Here is a 17,894-nt window from a genome sequence, read left to right as displayed (position 1 = left end):
CTTGTTGACATTCAACAGGGAGAACAACTATTCACAGGTAAATAATTTTTTTTATATCAGAAAGTTGTAAGAAAAGGAAGATGCTTTACTCCAGGATTCAAGCAGAGAAATGCAAGATTTTTCTTTTCCATGACCAGTTGTAACATTGCTACGAAGTCAGCAAACTGCATAAGAGAACATTTAGTCACTTTAGGATGTGGCTCTCACAGACTATTACATGTGGGGGAGATTGCTGCTCTGCAAAACAGTGGTACACCCACAAGGAACCAACATCATAATAGTGTAACTAAAAACATTTTAGTCACCACCAGAGACTACATTATGCATTTCAAAAGAAATAATTCAGTGATAGAAACCTCAAATTGCTTTAGAGTTCTTGGTTGTTGTACCAAAACCCTGCAACTGTGAAAGAGGTGCAAACTGTTGTTGCAGAGAACTTCTTGTTTTCTACAGTTGTCTCATTCAATATCAACATTGAGAACATCTTTATCTAAAGTGTAATTCTTTGGCTATTTTGTGTGAGTGATGTCATTTTGAGATCGTAGTCTATAGCTGTACTGTTTGTGTGATTTGTAGAGGGGCAGCAATCCAAGCGGTTTTGCCAAGAGCGGCAAAAATGTGGCAGCTACAAGACGTTTCCTAGCACTTGTGTAGAAGCAGGCCTTGTTTCTAAAAAATAATCCCAGTTTTAATTTAAATTTCCTTAAATTGCCAGAATCTCAGTTTTGTAAATAAAAATGATGAAAGGCTCGAAAATGACATTCCCAGAACAAATGACCATATCTTTCCTTCTAAAAGGGTTAAATTAATAATCTTTTGTCTCAAAGCAAGGTTACACCTGTGAGTTGGATGTAGAAGTGTCAGAATCAATATAGATGTTTTTATTTTAAAGTAAATTCAGATTGAACACAGTAAAAAAATGATTGTGTCCGTCCAAAAAAAAAGAATTACTTATAATGAAAACCACCCTTGAATGATGGGATGGACTAAAAGCTTTAGGAATCCAAACTACAACATATAATAAGTACCCTGTATCAAGATTGATGCAAAACAAGTGAAATGTGACCTTTTTAGAGAGATTTAGCACACAAAAAACACTTCTGGGGTAATTTGGGTGGATTTTCCATATCTCTGGCCCCCCTTGGTCGATTTTGCTGATTGACATCTCTTTCTAACCATCAGAGCCAATGGAATCGAGGGGAACTCCCACATACTCCTTATTTGGTAATGTGTGTGTGTGTGTGTGTGTGTGTGTGTGTGTGTGTGTGTGTGTGTGTGTGTGTGTGTGTGTGTGTGTGTGTGTGTGTGTGTGTGTGTGTGTGTGTGTGTGTGTGTGTGTGTGTGTGTGTGTGTGTGTGTGTGTGTGTGTGTTTGTGTGTGTGTGTGTGTGTGTGTGTGTGTGTGTGTGTGTGTGTGTGTGTGTGTGTGTGTGTGTGAGACTGCCGCATAGCCAAGACCGGAAGCTGCGATAACTCTGGTGGCTACCATTAGCAGCTAACTTTTACTCTCTGATTTTTACAAAAAAATGGAATTATGGATTATAAATAAAAACAATTATTACCCAGAAACATTATCAATCTATGGTTAACCGATTCAGCCTCGTTTTTTCTCATTGTAATGCCATTGAACCAGGGACGTGCACAGACATTTGGAGGGGCTATTGCTCTAAACTGGAAAAAGGGCCTCCCCCCGAAAAAAAACATAAGACCTTTTGAAAATTGTAACTTGTTTTTAATGTAAAGGAAACCAAACGATTATTACATCAACTAAATTGAACAGTAATTCACATCTCATAACAAAATAAGCTAAGGTGACTACTTGCATTCGGTGACTTGATTTTTAAAATGTTTTGTGGTCCATATCTCATTAAAATATCTAATGTTAGTAACTATTAAAGACAAAATGGGGACAATTCTGTTCTAATGTAGTTTGACCATTGTAACTGCTGTGCAGACATACTGATAAAATAGGGCATCTAACTAATTACCTTAAATAAACTCACTAATTAATGAAACCAGTTCAATACGCATTATTCTTATTCTTATCATTCTTTATGAGCGCAGTAACGGTAAGGTATCTAATTACTTATTTATTTAGTATTCCATAACTTAGTAACAGAGATGGTCAAACTAAAGTGGTAGACATGTCAGAAATCCTACAATGAAGCGGGACATTGAACTGTTCACCCGTGAGAAGGCGATCAAGAAAAGAGAGCGAGCGGCCCCATTGAGGGAGTTTACAGATGAAAAGACACAGAAAGACAGAAGCACAATAACAACAAGTAGGCTATATTTCGGTGATTGTTTGTAAATAATCGACGGTATCAAGAGGAAGTAAAGTCCCCTGGTTTGTCCCTTATACCCTAACTGCCATGAGACAACTCAAAATCAAGTTTCCAAAATCCGACACTGAGGTGGTCTTAACGCAGATGACAGCGCAGACAAAGTGTGTTTCCCGCCGCGAGACGCTACAATACTAATTGTGGGCTTATGATTCGGCCACAACAGAAAAAACAAAAACAAACTCTCTCTCTCTCCAGAGGGGCAGATCAGCCAAAAATGCCAAACGGGCCGTTGCCCGGGCAACATTAGCCCGTACCTGTGCACGTCCCTGCATTGAACCAGTCTTTTTGATCAGATTGACAGAGATGATCTCCCGTAAAAGCTCCGTAAAGGTACGTGTTGTGATGTCTGTGTTTGCTTCCCCTGTCAAGAGTTCGGATCACTCAGTGATGATATATATACCCAAATAATCTGTGGAACCTCAGCTTTAATCGGATATCTTGTATGTGCAGCTACGATAAGTAATAAGGGTATCTTTTATCTTGAGTTCTGTGCCAAAGTGCGTTAGCATTTTTCGCTCAGGGGTCATTTAGATGCTTCTTATGAGACTTGTGTTTTGTTTTGATAGAAATTATTCCCGTTAATCTGGTATGACACATTAAGAAGCACTGAGACACAGTTTTGTGAACAAAAAACCTGCAGCCCCCTCCACAGGGGGCTCTCGGGCTAAACCAACAGTCTCACTCCCTGAGAGTCCAATAGCGGCGCTTCGTCAGGGTCCTTTGGCGTGCAGTTGTGACGCACCGAGTCTCCTTCAGCTTCATAAACGCACGCAAAGAGCTTTCAACTGATTGCAATGTATTCCCATCGGTGGCGGTATTTGACGCTCAGGGAAGCACCGCATCGGTCCATGTCGGCGGCAGTTAAAGGCAATGTGAGCGTCCATTCCCATTGGATAACGGAGGATTTTACACGTTCTCCTTACTGTCGATTTATTTTACAGTGATATCTGCACTACTCATCAACTCAAAAACACCAGATTATCCTTGTTAATTTCACAACATTGATTGGTTTAAATTGTGTACAATGCTTTTGTATTTTCCTCCCTTTTTTCGGAGTTTAGGATGGCAGAAGACACTACACTACCCAGAATCCTCAGCTATCGTTTGGGACTACACCATGTGCTTTGCTTGACAAACCCAGTGATTAGTCCTCAAGCTCTGTGATTGGATCTCTAATCGTTCATTAAAGACTGTATATAATGGCTATTTTGCACATCCCTTTCAAGATTTTCTAAGGTTTATTGACATATCATATACACAACTACGGTGTAGTTATGCAATGAATGGAAAACTTGGGTCACAGGTTCCTCAACAAGACATCTATCAATATGTGTGTATACTGCCACCAGTAAACTGTCGTATTCTGCACATTTCTTATTCTATCTACATACATCTTATAAGAGTATAACAAATATGTATAATCCGTATGATTGTATGAACTATGAAAAGATCTTAAAATAAATACAAATGTATTTATTATAAACGTTAGTCCTTAACATCTATCACTGTGTATATCACCATTCAAACATCTTTTAAAAGTTGAACAAACCCCACACAGCTCAGTAAAGACTGTGAAATGTTGACTTTATTTGATCCTTTCAGTCAAAACTAACGTTCATATTTCTCTTTTTGATTATAATACTGATGAGCGTTCAAAACAAAGCACTTTGGCAACTTACCACATACGTTTTAAAATGCTTAATAAGCACCGTAACTTTCATGATATAATTTCTCGGTCATAATTGGTTGTTTCCGTGAACGGCCGACTGTTGTGTGACGCAAATGCTGCGGCTGCAATGCATTGTGGGGCAGCATTTTCTCCTCTCCTTTCGGTAAGGGAGGTCCAGTGGTCCCTAAGCTAAAGGAGGTTATAAAATAAGTTTGAAACCTCCTTTCCTTTCATTTAGAGAATTGGAACGGCACTTATCATGGCTGCCACTGACGTATTTCCGGGTCATTTCACTTGGTTAGGAAGGTTCCTAAGCTAAATGGACTATTGGAACGCAACCCCGATCTCTGTAGATAAATAAAGAACTGTGACAGATGTGTAATATTTAATGCAGCCAAACCATTTATTACAATGCATTCATGTGATGACTTTCAAAGAGTAGAGCAAGCACTGCTGAATAAAGTTTCTCCGAATCGAAGGGGAAAAATACAAAAGCAATGTACACAATTTAAACCAATGAATGTTGTGTAATTAACAATGATAATCTGGTGTTTTTGAGTTGATGAGTAGTGCAGATATCACTGTAAAATCAATCAACAGTAAGAAGAATACTTCATTCCGGGTGTAAAATCCTCCGTTATCCAATGGGAATGGACGCTCACATTACCGTCGCCGATGGGAATACATTGTAATCAGTTGGAAGCTCTTTGCGTCCGTTTATGAAGCTGAAGGAGACTCACAACTGCACGACAAAGGACCCCGACCAAGCGTCGCTATTGGACTATCAGGGAGTGAGACTGTGTTGGCTAAACAGGTTAAATTACCACATATTTATAACATTATTACATTTAAGTGACTGTGGTGCCTTTGGTGCTCTTTAGGGAGCTTTGTGTGTGTTATTGCTGTGGAAAAAAATACAAGTTGACAACTTAAGTGCATGCATTTTAATATTATTGAGAACATTTGATCAACTTTTAAATCCACACAACATCTTTTAACAGCGAGTTGTGTCAAACAATCCACCTCACTCTTTATGAACAGTCTGCACTAGTGAAGGTTTTCCCCCATTCTTCTCACAGTGAGCACAGACGTCAGGTTTTTCTCCAGTGTGGGTAGGCTGGTGGAGCTTCACACTATATGAGTCCCTGAACTCTTTCTTCCACTGGTCAAAGGTGAAAGGGTTTTCTCCAGTGTGGGTTTGCTCGTGAATCGTCAAATAGCTTGACCTGGTATAACTCTTCTCACACTGGTCACAGGAGTAGGGTTTTTCTCCAGTGTGGGTTCGCAGGTGAACCTTCAAATCGCCTGACTGGCTAAAGCTCTTCCCACACTGGTCACAGATGAAAAGTTTTTCTCCAGTGTGGATTATCTGGTGGACCCTTAAATGGCCTGACTGCCTAAAACTCTTCTCACACAGGTCACAGGTGAAAGGTTTTTCTCCAGTGTGGGTTCGCAGGCAGTGGCGGCGCCAGGGTATGGCTGGGGTAGGCTACAGCCATACCAAGAAATGGCTTAGCCCTACCTTAGCCCGACCATGAAAAATTATGTTAAAGTAAGCATGTTGAGAACACGGATTGTGAAAATCTACCGGTCGTGTCCATAACATACAAACTGATCCTGCTGTAACAACAAGTGCACGTTACCGACGCAATATGGTTGAGACCATTCAGGCTTATGCTAGAGGGGTGCAAGGAATAGTCTAAGTAGTGGGGGAGTTTTATACACTAAAGGTGTGAAAATTCTCTCGCGTTATAATATCAGCGCGGCCGCAGTCAGATCAAAATGCCTCCGAATGCAATTTGAATAGACCTACAGCCAATCAGAGCAAGGAAACGTTGGGTCTGCTGCGTCATGCATTACTGATACGTCGATACGTCACGTTCACAGTGAAAGGTCCCCAAACTCGCGCCGAGTAAATTGCAGACAGACAGCAGAACTTCTAGGATTAATTGTATATTTCGGATGGATAGATTTGTTCTTAACCCTCTGGAGTCGGTGGACGCGCCGGCGCGTCCAGGTGCGCATAATTTTACGTAATTAATCATATATTTTCGATTATAAGGAGTAGAAACATGATTCAGATATCCGCGGAATCGCTGGAAGGGTAGCTTTCCAGCAGTATCTCCTGTGAGACTGTAACCAGGGCACAACAGCCAATATGGCCGCTCAAAGCAGCTTGACTTTACACTGTGTGGGATTGGTGGATTCGTGTGTCCGTCAAGGAAATCTCAGCCGGCAGACATCACGGTCTGAAATGACCAATGGACATCGAGAAATCACTAAGGACCTACCCACCAAGTAAAAAAAACATAAACGTGTCTCCCATCAGTTTACGTCAGTGTGGAGAGCCTTTGATGGGAATTCCGATTCCCTTCGGGGACACGAATCTTTTGATTCAGTTCACTTGAAAGATTCGTTCACTGATTCGTTTACCGGTTCGCGAACGACTTCTGGTGATTTGCACGTTCGTGAACGATTCGTCTTTGTACTTAATTCGTTCAGTGAGTCTTCACTACTGCCGAAGTCCGTACAAGAAGTTTGCTGGTGTAACATTTATGATATTAAAACACATTTTACACCTCACCTTGTTGCCCCATGAATTATGCTCTGGGAATAGGCTACATATTATTTAAGAAATATAATTGGCCATTGTTAAATCTCTCATAAATGTGTGCCTGACTATACGATGTATTACAGCAGGCTAGCACGTTATACTTTCAAACCCATGCATGTACTATGTGCTTAAATCCGAAAGCATTAAACTCCATTTGGCCGAGTTCAAAGTGAATGCAAAAATATATCCTCTACATCGGTGACGATTTATTCATATTCTATAGTATGTACCCATCTATGTATACCTTTAGCTAGCGGCTAAGCTAGTGGGACGCTACGGAGCCCAGCTATCCGCCCTCTGAAGCTTTTAGGGCCGACAGGGAGAGGAGAATGTCCTGCTAACGCTGTGTGTGTGTTTCACATTAGCGGGACGCTATGGAGCTCAGGTATCCGCCATCTGAAGCTTTTAGGGCCGACAGGGGGAGGAGAATACAACGCTCTGTGTATTTATCGCTAAGCTAGCGGCTAAGCTAGCTGGACGCTACGGAGCCCAGCTATCCGCCCTCTGAAGCTTTTATGGCGCATTTCCACTGCAGCGGGTAGCCCCGTTTAAGCGTCCTGAACCGTCCTCAAGCGGCCAGGCCAGTTTTTGGTGGCATTTCCATATAGCCTAGTACCGGCTAGCGGGTACTTTTTCCCTCTTTTTCCGGCCCCATAAAATCGTGGTTCTATCAGACCAGGCCAGGGCTGTGACGTCAACACTCGACTGCTGATTGGTCAGAGAGAATCGTCACAAGATCGCGCGCGAGATCATCCCTCGCGTTACATATATATCAAGAAGCAAGCTTGCAGCATTTTGTAAACGGAGGAGCTACAAAAATGGCAACGTCGAAGAAAAGCACACCGTGGTCGACCGAGGAGGTGACGACGTTCCCACATCTCATTGGGGATGATAAAATCCAGCGGGAGCTCGACGGAACAACGCGAAATGTGAAAGTGTTCCAGGATGTCTCTGCACAGATGCCCGAACGCTGATTTTCGAGGACTTTCCTGCGATGTAGGGAAAACGGCAACGGCTTTACTGGAGTCCCTGCAAGGTACGCTCACTTCTAACAAAGAAGTCTATTTTATCCTTACATTAATGTTCGACAACCTGTGCTTTTATGGAGCCCCGAAGAGCTACATAGCTAGCTAAGGCAGATAGCCTTAGCTAGAGCTATTGTTTGCTAACACCATATGTGCCATTGTTTACGTTCAGTTTTTCTTTTCTATAGTTGTTGTTGCTATTTAGTATTGTGCTGCAGTAGTTTGTGGAATTAACAAGTCATCTTGCTGTTCTAGATGATTACATTGGGACTCGTGAGGAGGAACATTCCCGAACAACGGGTGATGGCAGTGTTCCGTCCACATCGTCATCGAATCCAGAACGGACCCCAGCCGATGACCCTAACCCGACTCAACCACCAACACCGAGTGCCATCACGACACCGCAGCGTGTGGTTCTAGGTAAGAAATAGAAATGGCAAAACGACTGGAATTGTGTTTTGTTTTTTTAAACCTTGGATCATCCATCGTCAGTAATTAAAATAAGCTATATCACTGTGTGGAAATGCTCTGTTTCAAGTAAAGTCTTAGCTAGTAAGCAGCTAGTACAGTTGTGTGTGACATCCTATCATATACATATATTTATATTCATTATCAACAGGCTGGACATAATGTAATTCACTTTCACAATCATTGTAAACATCTAGGGCCAGAACTTTCTTTAGTTCACCTTACTGTTGTTCTGTTTATACATGTTATTCTTATATCCTTGTGTGACCTGTACCTGTCCTGTGTGTTTTCCTTATTGCTAATTATTATCTTATTGTCACCCAGGCAAGAGGAAACGAGGAGGAGAGGATCGGGCCCAGCAGGAACGGCACCATGACTGGGCAGCCGACGTGGCCCGTCTCCTCCGTGATACTTCAAAAAACTTTAATAGTTATTGTACATATTATATATTTTTTATCTAGTTAATTTTTAAATGCAACATTTGTACTTCCTTGTTTATTTATTTTCTTTAAAATGTTCATTTTATATTTACAATTCCATGTATATTTATGTTGGCTGCAATACAGTTTTACATTTTTTATTTGTATTGTTTAATGGCATGCCTTTTTGATACAACATTTGTATTTTTATACTGCCATCAATAAAGTACTTCTTTGACTTATCTTATCTCTTGTTGATAATGAATGGCACCCAACATAAAAAAATCATAAACATACATGAATTTATAAAGCAATAACAAACACCATCAGTTAGGAAAAAGCCCCTTACTTTTAAGAGATTTAAAGCAAGAAATTGAGTTTGCTAGCTTGAGGTCCTACTCTAAAACATTATTACATGTTTATTTTGTAATGGTATTAAGAATACATGATAAATACATAATACATGTAGAAATTGCTCAATTGTAATACCCTCGTTCTACTAGACTCAAACAACACATTCCTTATATATTTCAAAGATGAGAGAACAAAATAAACCTATAACCCATTCAAGCAAGCTTTTAACATGTCTAGAAGAAAGATTGAGGTTATATATAATATATTATTTTATGTTGTGGATACTTTAGTCTCCATCCATGTTTACAATTGTCCACACTATTTTACACTTGCATTTATGAATATAGTTTTGCTGTGTTTTACACTTTAGTATTTATGTTTATAGTTAGCTTTGATATTCACTTAATTTATTAGAAAGATTTTCTTTTCATGATCTGATATTTCCTCAAATGTTCTTATTATGGGGCAGTACTTACTGGTGCTTGAAATTCAAATATTTACTAAATATTCAATTCAGATAACATTTGTTTAAAACATTTGACAAACACATGTATATGAAAAAAAAAAGATGTATTTATGTTCAATACAATGAATGCAATACAATGCATATGTAGGTATTCAGGTAGCGCATCAAAGACACCTTGATACACTGCTACCCCAGGCTCTGCTGCTGGTGCATTCCACCCATCATCATAGGCCTCTCCATGACTCTCGCAGACGTTATGCAGAGCACAGCATGTCAGCACCATGGATTTCACAATAAACAAGAAAACGATCGCTTCCACATCCTCCATTGTTGTGTGTGTTTTGTGAGTTGTGTCGCATTGAAAATGACGCCACTGCAGTTTTACCCAGCGTCGCTCCGCCCAAAAAGCCGATCGTCCCGCCTACACTGCGTTGCTACCCCAGGTCCTAAACTGTAATGGAAATGCGCCACGGCCTCGGACGGCCAGCGAGGCAGCCCGAGGCCTGAGCGAGGACGCTTAGGGACGCTTAAACGGGGCTACCCCGTTGCAGTGGAAATGCGCCATTAGTGCCGACAGGGGGAGGAGAATGTCCCGCTAACGCTGTGTTTCACATTAGCGGGACGCTATGGAGCTCAGGTATCCACCATCTGAAGCTTTTAGGGCCGACTGGGGGAGGAGAATACAACGATGTGTGTATTTATCGCTAAGCTAGCTGGACGCTACGGTTCAGGTATCCGTCCTCTTTATTGCGGACAGGTTGAGGAGGATGTCCCGCTCCTGTGTGTGTGTGTGCGTGCGTGTGTGTGTGTCGGAGCTCAGTTGAGAGAGCTCTGATTACAGTACACTGTAGGAAACAGTTCTGAACTGTTTCCGCCAATTCTTTAAGTTCGTCGTTCGCGAACAGCTTCTCTTTAGCGGCGACCATAGACTGTATATATAAAGGCGGCGACTCAAACAAACGAATCGTTTTGTGGGAGGAATCAGTTCATCTCGTTCACTTCAAAGATTCGTTCAAAAAGAACGAATCGTTCGCGAACGACCCATCACTAAGAGAGAGACAGAGAAAATGGCTAAAAAAAGTTGCCGACTTCACTCGAGATTTTTTTCGCTAGCAGCAGTGAATAATATAGAGCCTCAGATGTTCAGAACCTGAAGTCTTCGACTCTTCTGAAGAAGAAGAACACAAAGACAACAACAAGGATCCATTTGGACATGGGTAAGTGTAAATATTACAGTAATAGTGTGCTGGCAATGTGTGTGGAATACCGCGAAAATGAACAATAGGTTTATTGATATATATTTGTTATCAATAGTCATGAACTTTTTCTTGGGACAAAATAGACTACATTAGCAAACGTTTACTCTGTGTTAACGTTATTTTGGTGTGTAAAGTGAGATTACATGTGTAGATGATTAAATTAATCATTTATTCGTCCCACAACGGAGACATTTACAGTGACATGTTTTTGCCATCGATTATTTTATCATACTGTTCTGTACAGATGAGACTGTCATAGATTTATTTATGTGTGCCTGTTATTATGTTACCGTCCTGTACAGGTGATACTTTGTAATCAGATGTAGCCTATGTATGTGTGTCTGTGATTTTATACTGAATGTAAAGTAACTGGAAATACCTGTGTGTGTGTGTGTGTGTGTGTGTGTGTGTGTGTGTGTGTGTGTGTGTGAGAGAGATCGAGAGAGACTCCTTTTCCAACCTCCCAAACTTTCTTTTTATGTGTGCATTGCTATTTCTGCTTGAGCAACATTTTACTTGAACTTTATTTCAATGAAATTAGTTGTAATTATTGTCCTACATTTTTATTTGTTTTACAGAGATGTTTTCACAGCTTCAATGAGCGTGAGTCCATGAAGCTCTTCTCACACTGGTCACAGGTGAAAGGCTTCTCTCCAGTGTGGGTTCGCTGGTGGACCTTCAAATTGCCCGATTGGTTAAAGCTCTTCTCACACTGGTCACAGGTGAAAGGCTTCTCTCCAGTGTGGGTTCGCTGGTGGACCTTCAAATTGCCTGACTGGTAGGGCTGGGCGATTTTTTCGGTTTTCACGATTAATTTGCATTTTTACTTTCCTACGGTTTGTGAAATGGCTGAACCGAAAAATCGCGATTTTAAAACATTTCTAGACTCCGCAGATTTGTTTTGCTTTAAGGGACTCCGTAGTAGCTTACTCTCTCACTTTCCAGAACGCGCACAAAACTTAGCCACATTGCCTGTGACTACCCGATCTGCAGCTCTGCCCGATCTGCTGTTGTTATGCTGTGTTCGTTGTTCGTTGTTGAGCATAACAGAGGACTCAGACATTGTACATTACATATATAACTAAACACGCCTTTTCTCCTCCTTATCTCTTTCATGACTTTTCATTTAATATGGTTTTGAACACTGTAATCAATACTCAATACAGGAAAAACTTCACGGCTGGTTTCATTTCTGGTAGTTCCGGATGTTGTCTCATGCTACCCACGTCTGTAAACAAACGTATTCAAATAAACTGTACCTTCATTTAATATTCAGCAATAATAATAGCTCGACGTCTATACAGTAGTTGTAGTGTTGAAATCAGTAGGTTTCGGTGTGCAACACTCCGTGTCATATCGCTACTAAATTCACCTCTATAGTAAATGGTATATTAGCCACATGCTAAATGCTAACCGGAGATGAAGGCTTTTCAGAATAAAAGCTTAACAACTGCGCACGAGAACTTCTGGTTTTTCAGTATAAAACAGCATTTAAACTGACGGTATGTTTAAGGTACTTTATGCCATCAAAAACATTGATTTTAATTTATAACACTGTGCGCATGTGCAGAGCTGCAGATCGGGTACAATCACATTCACCGCTTCACCGACAGACGTACCATAAAAATGTCCACGAACACAGATGAAGAACTCATTCCTAAAAAAGGTGCTACTTCAGTTGTATGGAAGTGGTTCGGTTACAAGCGGTCATACATAGAACAAACAACTGTTCTGTGTAAGGTCTGTAGAAAGACAACTTCCTATAAAGTTAAAGGGATGTTATTTTGTTTGAGGGTATTTTTTTATTATTCATTATCATTATTTATTATTTGTTGTATTTCATTTTACAAGTTTTTTCAGGGATGGCCTACAAGAGATTTTTTTTCAGTTTGATTTAAAAAAAATCTTTGCACATTAATGACAGCCAAGTGCCGTGGTGCTGTTTTTATTTTATTTTTTTTATTCTTGAACAACTGATTTGTTCACATAGGCCTAGACTACTTGGTAATCTCATTTATTTTTATTGTGTTAATAAAGAAAATATGTATTGAAATTTTGCCTTGGTCTGGTTTGTTTAGAAAAAATCGAGGTTTAAATCGAAAATTGTCCATTAGTTAGAAAAAAAAATGTTTAGGCCAAATCGCCCAGCCCTACTGACTGGTTAAAGCTCTTCTCACACTGGTCACAGGTGAAAGGTTTTTCTCCAGTGTGGGTACATTTGTGGACCTTCAATATCCCTGAACTCCAGAAACTCTTCTCACACTGGTCACAGGTGTGGTTTTCCTATCGTGGCTGTAGACTGATGTTGATCAAGCTGTTCTCCGATGATACTCTTCTCCCCCTCATCATAAAGTCTATCTGGGTTTTTGCAGGTCTCTTCCTATAAAACAAAAACAAAAATCAACAGAGAAAGTGACACAAGTGTATTAGGACACATATGAATGTCTTGATGCAAGTAAAAAATGGACGTGACCGAAGTAAAGTAAGGTTTTTAATGAAACCCGAGAATGCATTCTGACTCGTTGTGGCCTAAAATACAGCTTAATAAAGGAAGAAGTATAAATACCCATTAACTTGATACAACTTCTGCACAAAGACACACTGATTGGTTGTTTGATTCAGATTGATTTGTTGTTATTTTTTAAATAAATAGCGCCGTTAGTTTTGTATTCTTATACACATGAGTTGTGAGGAGAACTGAAGAATACTTCCCTCTGTTTACAGAGCATGCAGCCCAACGAATTATGTTGTTGTGTTTGTATTACTTTTATGTTTATTACCTTCCTAGTTATCTCACATGCTGTGCATATTATTGTGTGTCTAACACGAAACTATGTTTGTCATTTATACTGTTTTTTTGTATAGTTTTCACGGTGGATTCGGAGGAATAAACCCGTAATGAGAAAGCCACTTGTGTCTGCCTGTGCTTCGATGGAATTACAGACTTTGTTGTTGTATGTATTTGTGTCATCTGTTCCCTCTAGCTTAAATAGAGGGTTGCGCTATGTATGTTACTTTGATGTATTGTATGCAAAATCCACCATTGTTCCGAAGTATACTTTTATCTGCAATACGGTCTGTGTTATTTTCCTTTGGAAAATAAAAAATAAATAAATAAAAAAGGTTCTAATTCAAACAGTTTTTTAAAAATAAACAGCAAAATCATAAACTAATCCTCACAATAAATATATTATATAATATTGTCTGAATCTTAACGGCAATACTGCACGTTGAGCAAACTATAAGCAGTAATGAATTTCCTTAACCCTTGTGTTGTGTTCTAAAGCTGTTACCGTTCATGGTGTTCGCGGGTCAATTTTGACCCATGATTTATTTAAGTCCAAAACACACACAAAAAAAGACTATCATCCAATATTACTTTAACTACATCATAACTAACTTATTATGCATTCATAACCGTACAATCCTGTTTTCATTTTTATTTTATGACCCAAAACACATTACACCACATGTTGCACACGTGCATGTGTGTGTTCAGGTTCAAGTGTTAGTGTACATTTTCTTTGTGAAAGGTCGAGTTCCCTTTGGGGGAGGGGGACAGAGGGATGGGAGACCAGGGGTGTTTCTCAATGTCAAGGAAAGATGCTCCAGAGTCACTATTTCAAGGATGCTACGTCATCGAATCCCGCCGAAGAACTGTTCCAATGTCCAGGCTCCTTGGAATTCTACCGAGCCCGGCGTACTTCATAGCGAGACATTTCGAGGCTGCACGTATATCCTCCGCGGTCTTAAAATCCCCACAATGCTTTGCGCACGGACCAATTTCCAAATCTTTGGCGGAAATTGCGCTCCATTTAAGGCGGAGCCTCGCATATGACGCACGCCTGTTCCACCATTCTTAGTTTTCCGAGGCACAGACTATAAAGGGCACAACGTTTCATTCACTAATAAAAGTCAAACACATGTTTGTTTCCACTGTTTTATTGTGTGCATAGGCCTGTCGCGATAACCAATTAATTGACTTATCGTACGATAAATAAAAATGAACTCGATAACTTTTCTGACCTCGATGAGGATGTGACTAGTAGTTTGAAAGGATGTAATTGCATTATTATTATATACAGTGGCGACTGGTCATTAGGGGCAGCCCCACCTAGTGTCAGCAGAAAGTTTTAAAAATAATGATTACAACAAAATGCAAAAAATAAATAAAAGAATATGTAAAATATATTTTAAGATCATGTTTAATCATCTGATTCGTCTGTACATTGCTGTGGTCTGTGTTCTTCTAATAGTGTCTACAGTGTGTGCCTATTGAGCTGTTTAGAGCCATGTGGGACAAAACCCGATCATGCCCCTCCCTCTCACTGTAAGTGAATGGTGACTGTAAAAACTACACTGCGCATGCTCAGAGTATTGTCCTATTTAATGTGTGTGGCAATACGTCATCTCACATAATTCAGAGCTGATTGGCTGTAAGTATGTGTGCCGCAAAAAGTGTGGTATGTGTGAAGAGGAGAGGAGAGAGGTGCAGATTTGCCAAAAGCCAACATGACCACCCTGGAACTTCTGACTTTCCTACAGGAGCAGAAAATGAACGAAGTGTATCCAAATATGTGGGTGGCCCTCAGGATCGCTGTCACTATTCCAGTGACAGTTGCTGCTGTGGAGAGGAGCTTCTCCAAATTGAAGTTCATTAAAACATACCTGAGGTCGTCAATGGCTCAAGAACGCCTCAATGGATTAGCTTTAATTTTAATAAGCATCAATCGCGAGGTTTCGGGGGAAATATCATTTGACGATACAATAAATGAATTTGCAGCAAGGAAGTCCAGACGTGTCCGACTTTAAGGATGTGGACTAATTAAAGGACACAATAACATCGCAGAGACTTGTTGTTCTGATTGCCTGTTTCATTTGATTTATAGTGTGTGTAATGTTGTTCATTATCTTAATTTATTTGCAATAACCTCATTTGTAAGAGCTCCGTTGGCTATATTTGTGTCCACGTTTGAACTTTCTTTTCTTAAAGTTTAAGAGAAGCTACTTTTGTTTGATGAGTGATTTTCATTTAATAACTACAATATTAATAATAAGGATAAAATAAATAAATATGTTAGGGAGGGCATATGATTTCCATGGGAGGGCACACAACACGTGCTGCGGGCCTGCGGCACAATATATATATCAAACAGCAAGGCCAACAGCATTGCGCAAAGACTTATCGCAAATACATACACAAATAAAGGGCAACATAGAAACCACTTTTGAAACATTGTGTGCGTGGCAGCACAAACACTGGTAAATCACGAGCAAGGCACACTGGTTAAGGATGGCAGCTTCCTTACCGTTGCACTCCGAGTGAAATAGTAGAGACGGAGACGATGTACTGCTGTTAGCTCTATTATGGCATTTTGCATGTCGAGGTGTACGTTGCTGTGTGGGGAATGCTTTCCATTATTTTGGCCAACTCTGCATCTTTGTACTGCAGCGTACTCAAACAGCGATAGGAAGAGCCCACTGCCTGACTCGGACATGCTGCGGAGTGAATCGTGGTCACCTCTGATGCGGCTTTCACACCAGCGCTTTTCAGTTTCTAGCTCCGAGCGGGAGCTTTTCTGGTTCAGCTCCGGTTTCCCTTTTCAGCTCCCGCTCTGTACACACCGCCCACTGGCGCCCCAGAGCTGCCCCTGCTGCGTCATGACGTCACCGTTTACATCGCTGATTTGCTCCCCAACGGCACCCATTACGGCGCTCACAACAACAACAACAACAACAACTGCGTCGGGTCGATGATCGTGTTGCTTTTAATCACACGAAGCCAGAATAAATTGAATAACGACTTCTCCAACCTTATACTTTTCTCCAGAGTGCCGTGGTTCATTGTTTATTAATGTGTTTCTGCAGCATTTACCGACCGCTGCAGTGCTGCTCTTCCACAGGAGTTTATTCTCCCCGTTAGCTCCCGGTTAGCTCACACTGCAGCGGCCGCTCTAAGGTATTCACTGTCCGACTCACACAAGCAGCTGATGCATATCCCCAGTTCCCCTTAGCCTAAGTGAATGTGTGTCAGTCTGAATTGACACTGTTTGGTATCACAACGCTGTTATGAAAGTTTCTCTGGTATAAAACGGGTGATGTTAGCATAGCAACCGAAGCTAAACTGACTACTTGCATCCGATAGCTGCAATAATACAAAACAACACGTCTGCCTCTCTCCACAATGATCGATAACAGTGAACGGATGGTCAAAGTAAGGTACAAATAAACAGAATCACACGAAGCCTGGTTAGTATTGCCTGACTTTATAAAGTGTGTTTATAGGCACTACTGCTTGTAGGCAGGCATAACAGTCGACCCATGTTCAGGGGAGGTGGGTTTAGTTTCCTGCACGCCTCGACGTAAGAGAGACGTAAGCGACGTCGCCTCTTAGCTCCAAAGCTCTTGCCTCTGGACCGACAATTTGTTGGAGCTGGAAATGAAGCGGATTCCGGAGCTAAGAGCCGGCGCCACTGCGGTGTGAACAGGAAAACCCGGCGCTTTTCAGGCTCTAGCTCCGAGCCGGAGCTGAAAAGGCGCTGGTGTGAAAGGGGCATGACAGGGTGGACATTTTGAGCTAAAGTTAGCCTTTACCCTGCCTGTGTTAGCATATTTGCTAGCATGACCTTGGATACTTTATGAGGAATCAATCACTTTTTAAAATAATAGATTTCGATTAATATCCTTCATACTTAGGACTAACAGGTTGGACATGTTATGTTCAAACACATTAAACAAAATTGACAGAAACATCCAAATCAGTTGTAAGAGCAGTAGAAACCCACACAGCTAACCTCAGTTGAATTTCCCGCCTCTGGTGTCATTTAAGTTCATAGGTGTGATGCATAGACTGTATGGTGTGATGTCACTGATAAATATGTATTTTTTTTAAAGGGACAGATACACAGCTCAACAGGGTGGACAGCGACCAGCGGGGACGAACATTAAACCTTATTTTTTTACTTAATTTTTTTACATTTTGAATAAAAACATAATTTGATTACATAGATTTTGAATAGTTAAATAAAATAATAATAACATATTTATAAATTAATTTGTTTTTAATAGCTATATTTTAGATCTAAGTTGAATGACAAGCAGTGGGGACATGGAAAAACTCCTCGATATCCCTTTAACCAAAGCTTTTAAAATAAAATAAAAAAACTTAGATGTGCATATCATTGTATTAATAATAAATTAACAATTGAACACACATGAAAAACTAAATGTAATTAGTATTTGTCCAGATTTAGACAAAAAACAACATATTTTGTAC

General features: G+C 40.4%; 1 protein-coding gene across 1 annotated transcript; it reads right to left on the bottom strand.

Moving 5' to 3' along the window:
- Nucleotides 1–5,037: 5,037 nt before the first annotated feature.
- Nucleotides 5,038–6,781, bottom strand: LOC139435408 (gastrula zinc finger protein xLCGF3.1-like). Its single transcript, XM_071206061.1, has 2 exons — nucleotides 6,749–6,781; nucleotides 5,038–5,502 (listed from the first exon to the last, which is right to left on the bottom strand). The coding sequence occupies exons 1-2, from the start codon at nucleotides 6,779–6,781 to the stop codon at nucleotides 5,038–5,040; spliced, it is 498 nt and encodes a 165-aa protein (XP_071062162.1).
- Between the last annotated feature and the right edge of the window lie 11,113 nt (nucleotides 6,782–17,894).

This window comes from Pseudochaenichthys georgianus, chromosome 16 (assembly GCF_902827115.2).
Source record: "Pseudochaenichthys georgianus chromosome 16, fPseGeo1.2, whole genome shotgun sequence".
NCBI classification, from domain to species: Eukaryota; Metazoa; Chordata; class Actinopteri; order Perciformes; family Channichthyidae; genus Pseudochaenichthys; species Pseudochaenichthys georgianus.
The sequence above is the reverse complement of the archived record's forward strand: the minus strand, read 5'-3'. Positions and strand labels throughout refer to the sequence as shown.

Bases quoted from the DNA above. Each gene is read 5' to 3' on its own strand.
- LOC139435408 (XM_071206061.1), bottom strand. From the start codon at position 6,781: ATGGAGTTTAATGCTTTCGGATTTAAGCACATA. The intron at 5,503-6,748 runs GTACATGCATGG...GTATGGCTGTAG, and splicing joins CTTTCGGATTTAAGCACATA to CCTACCCCAGCCATACCCTG.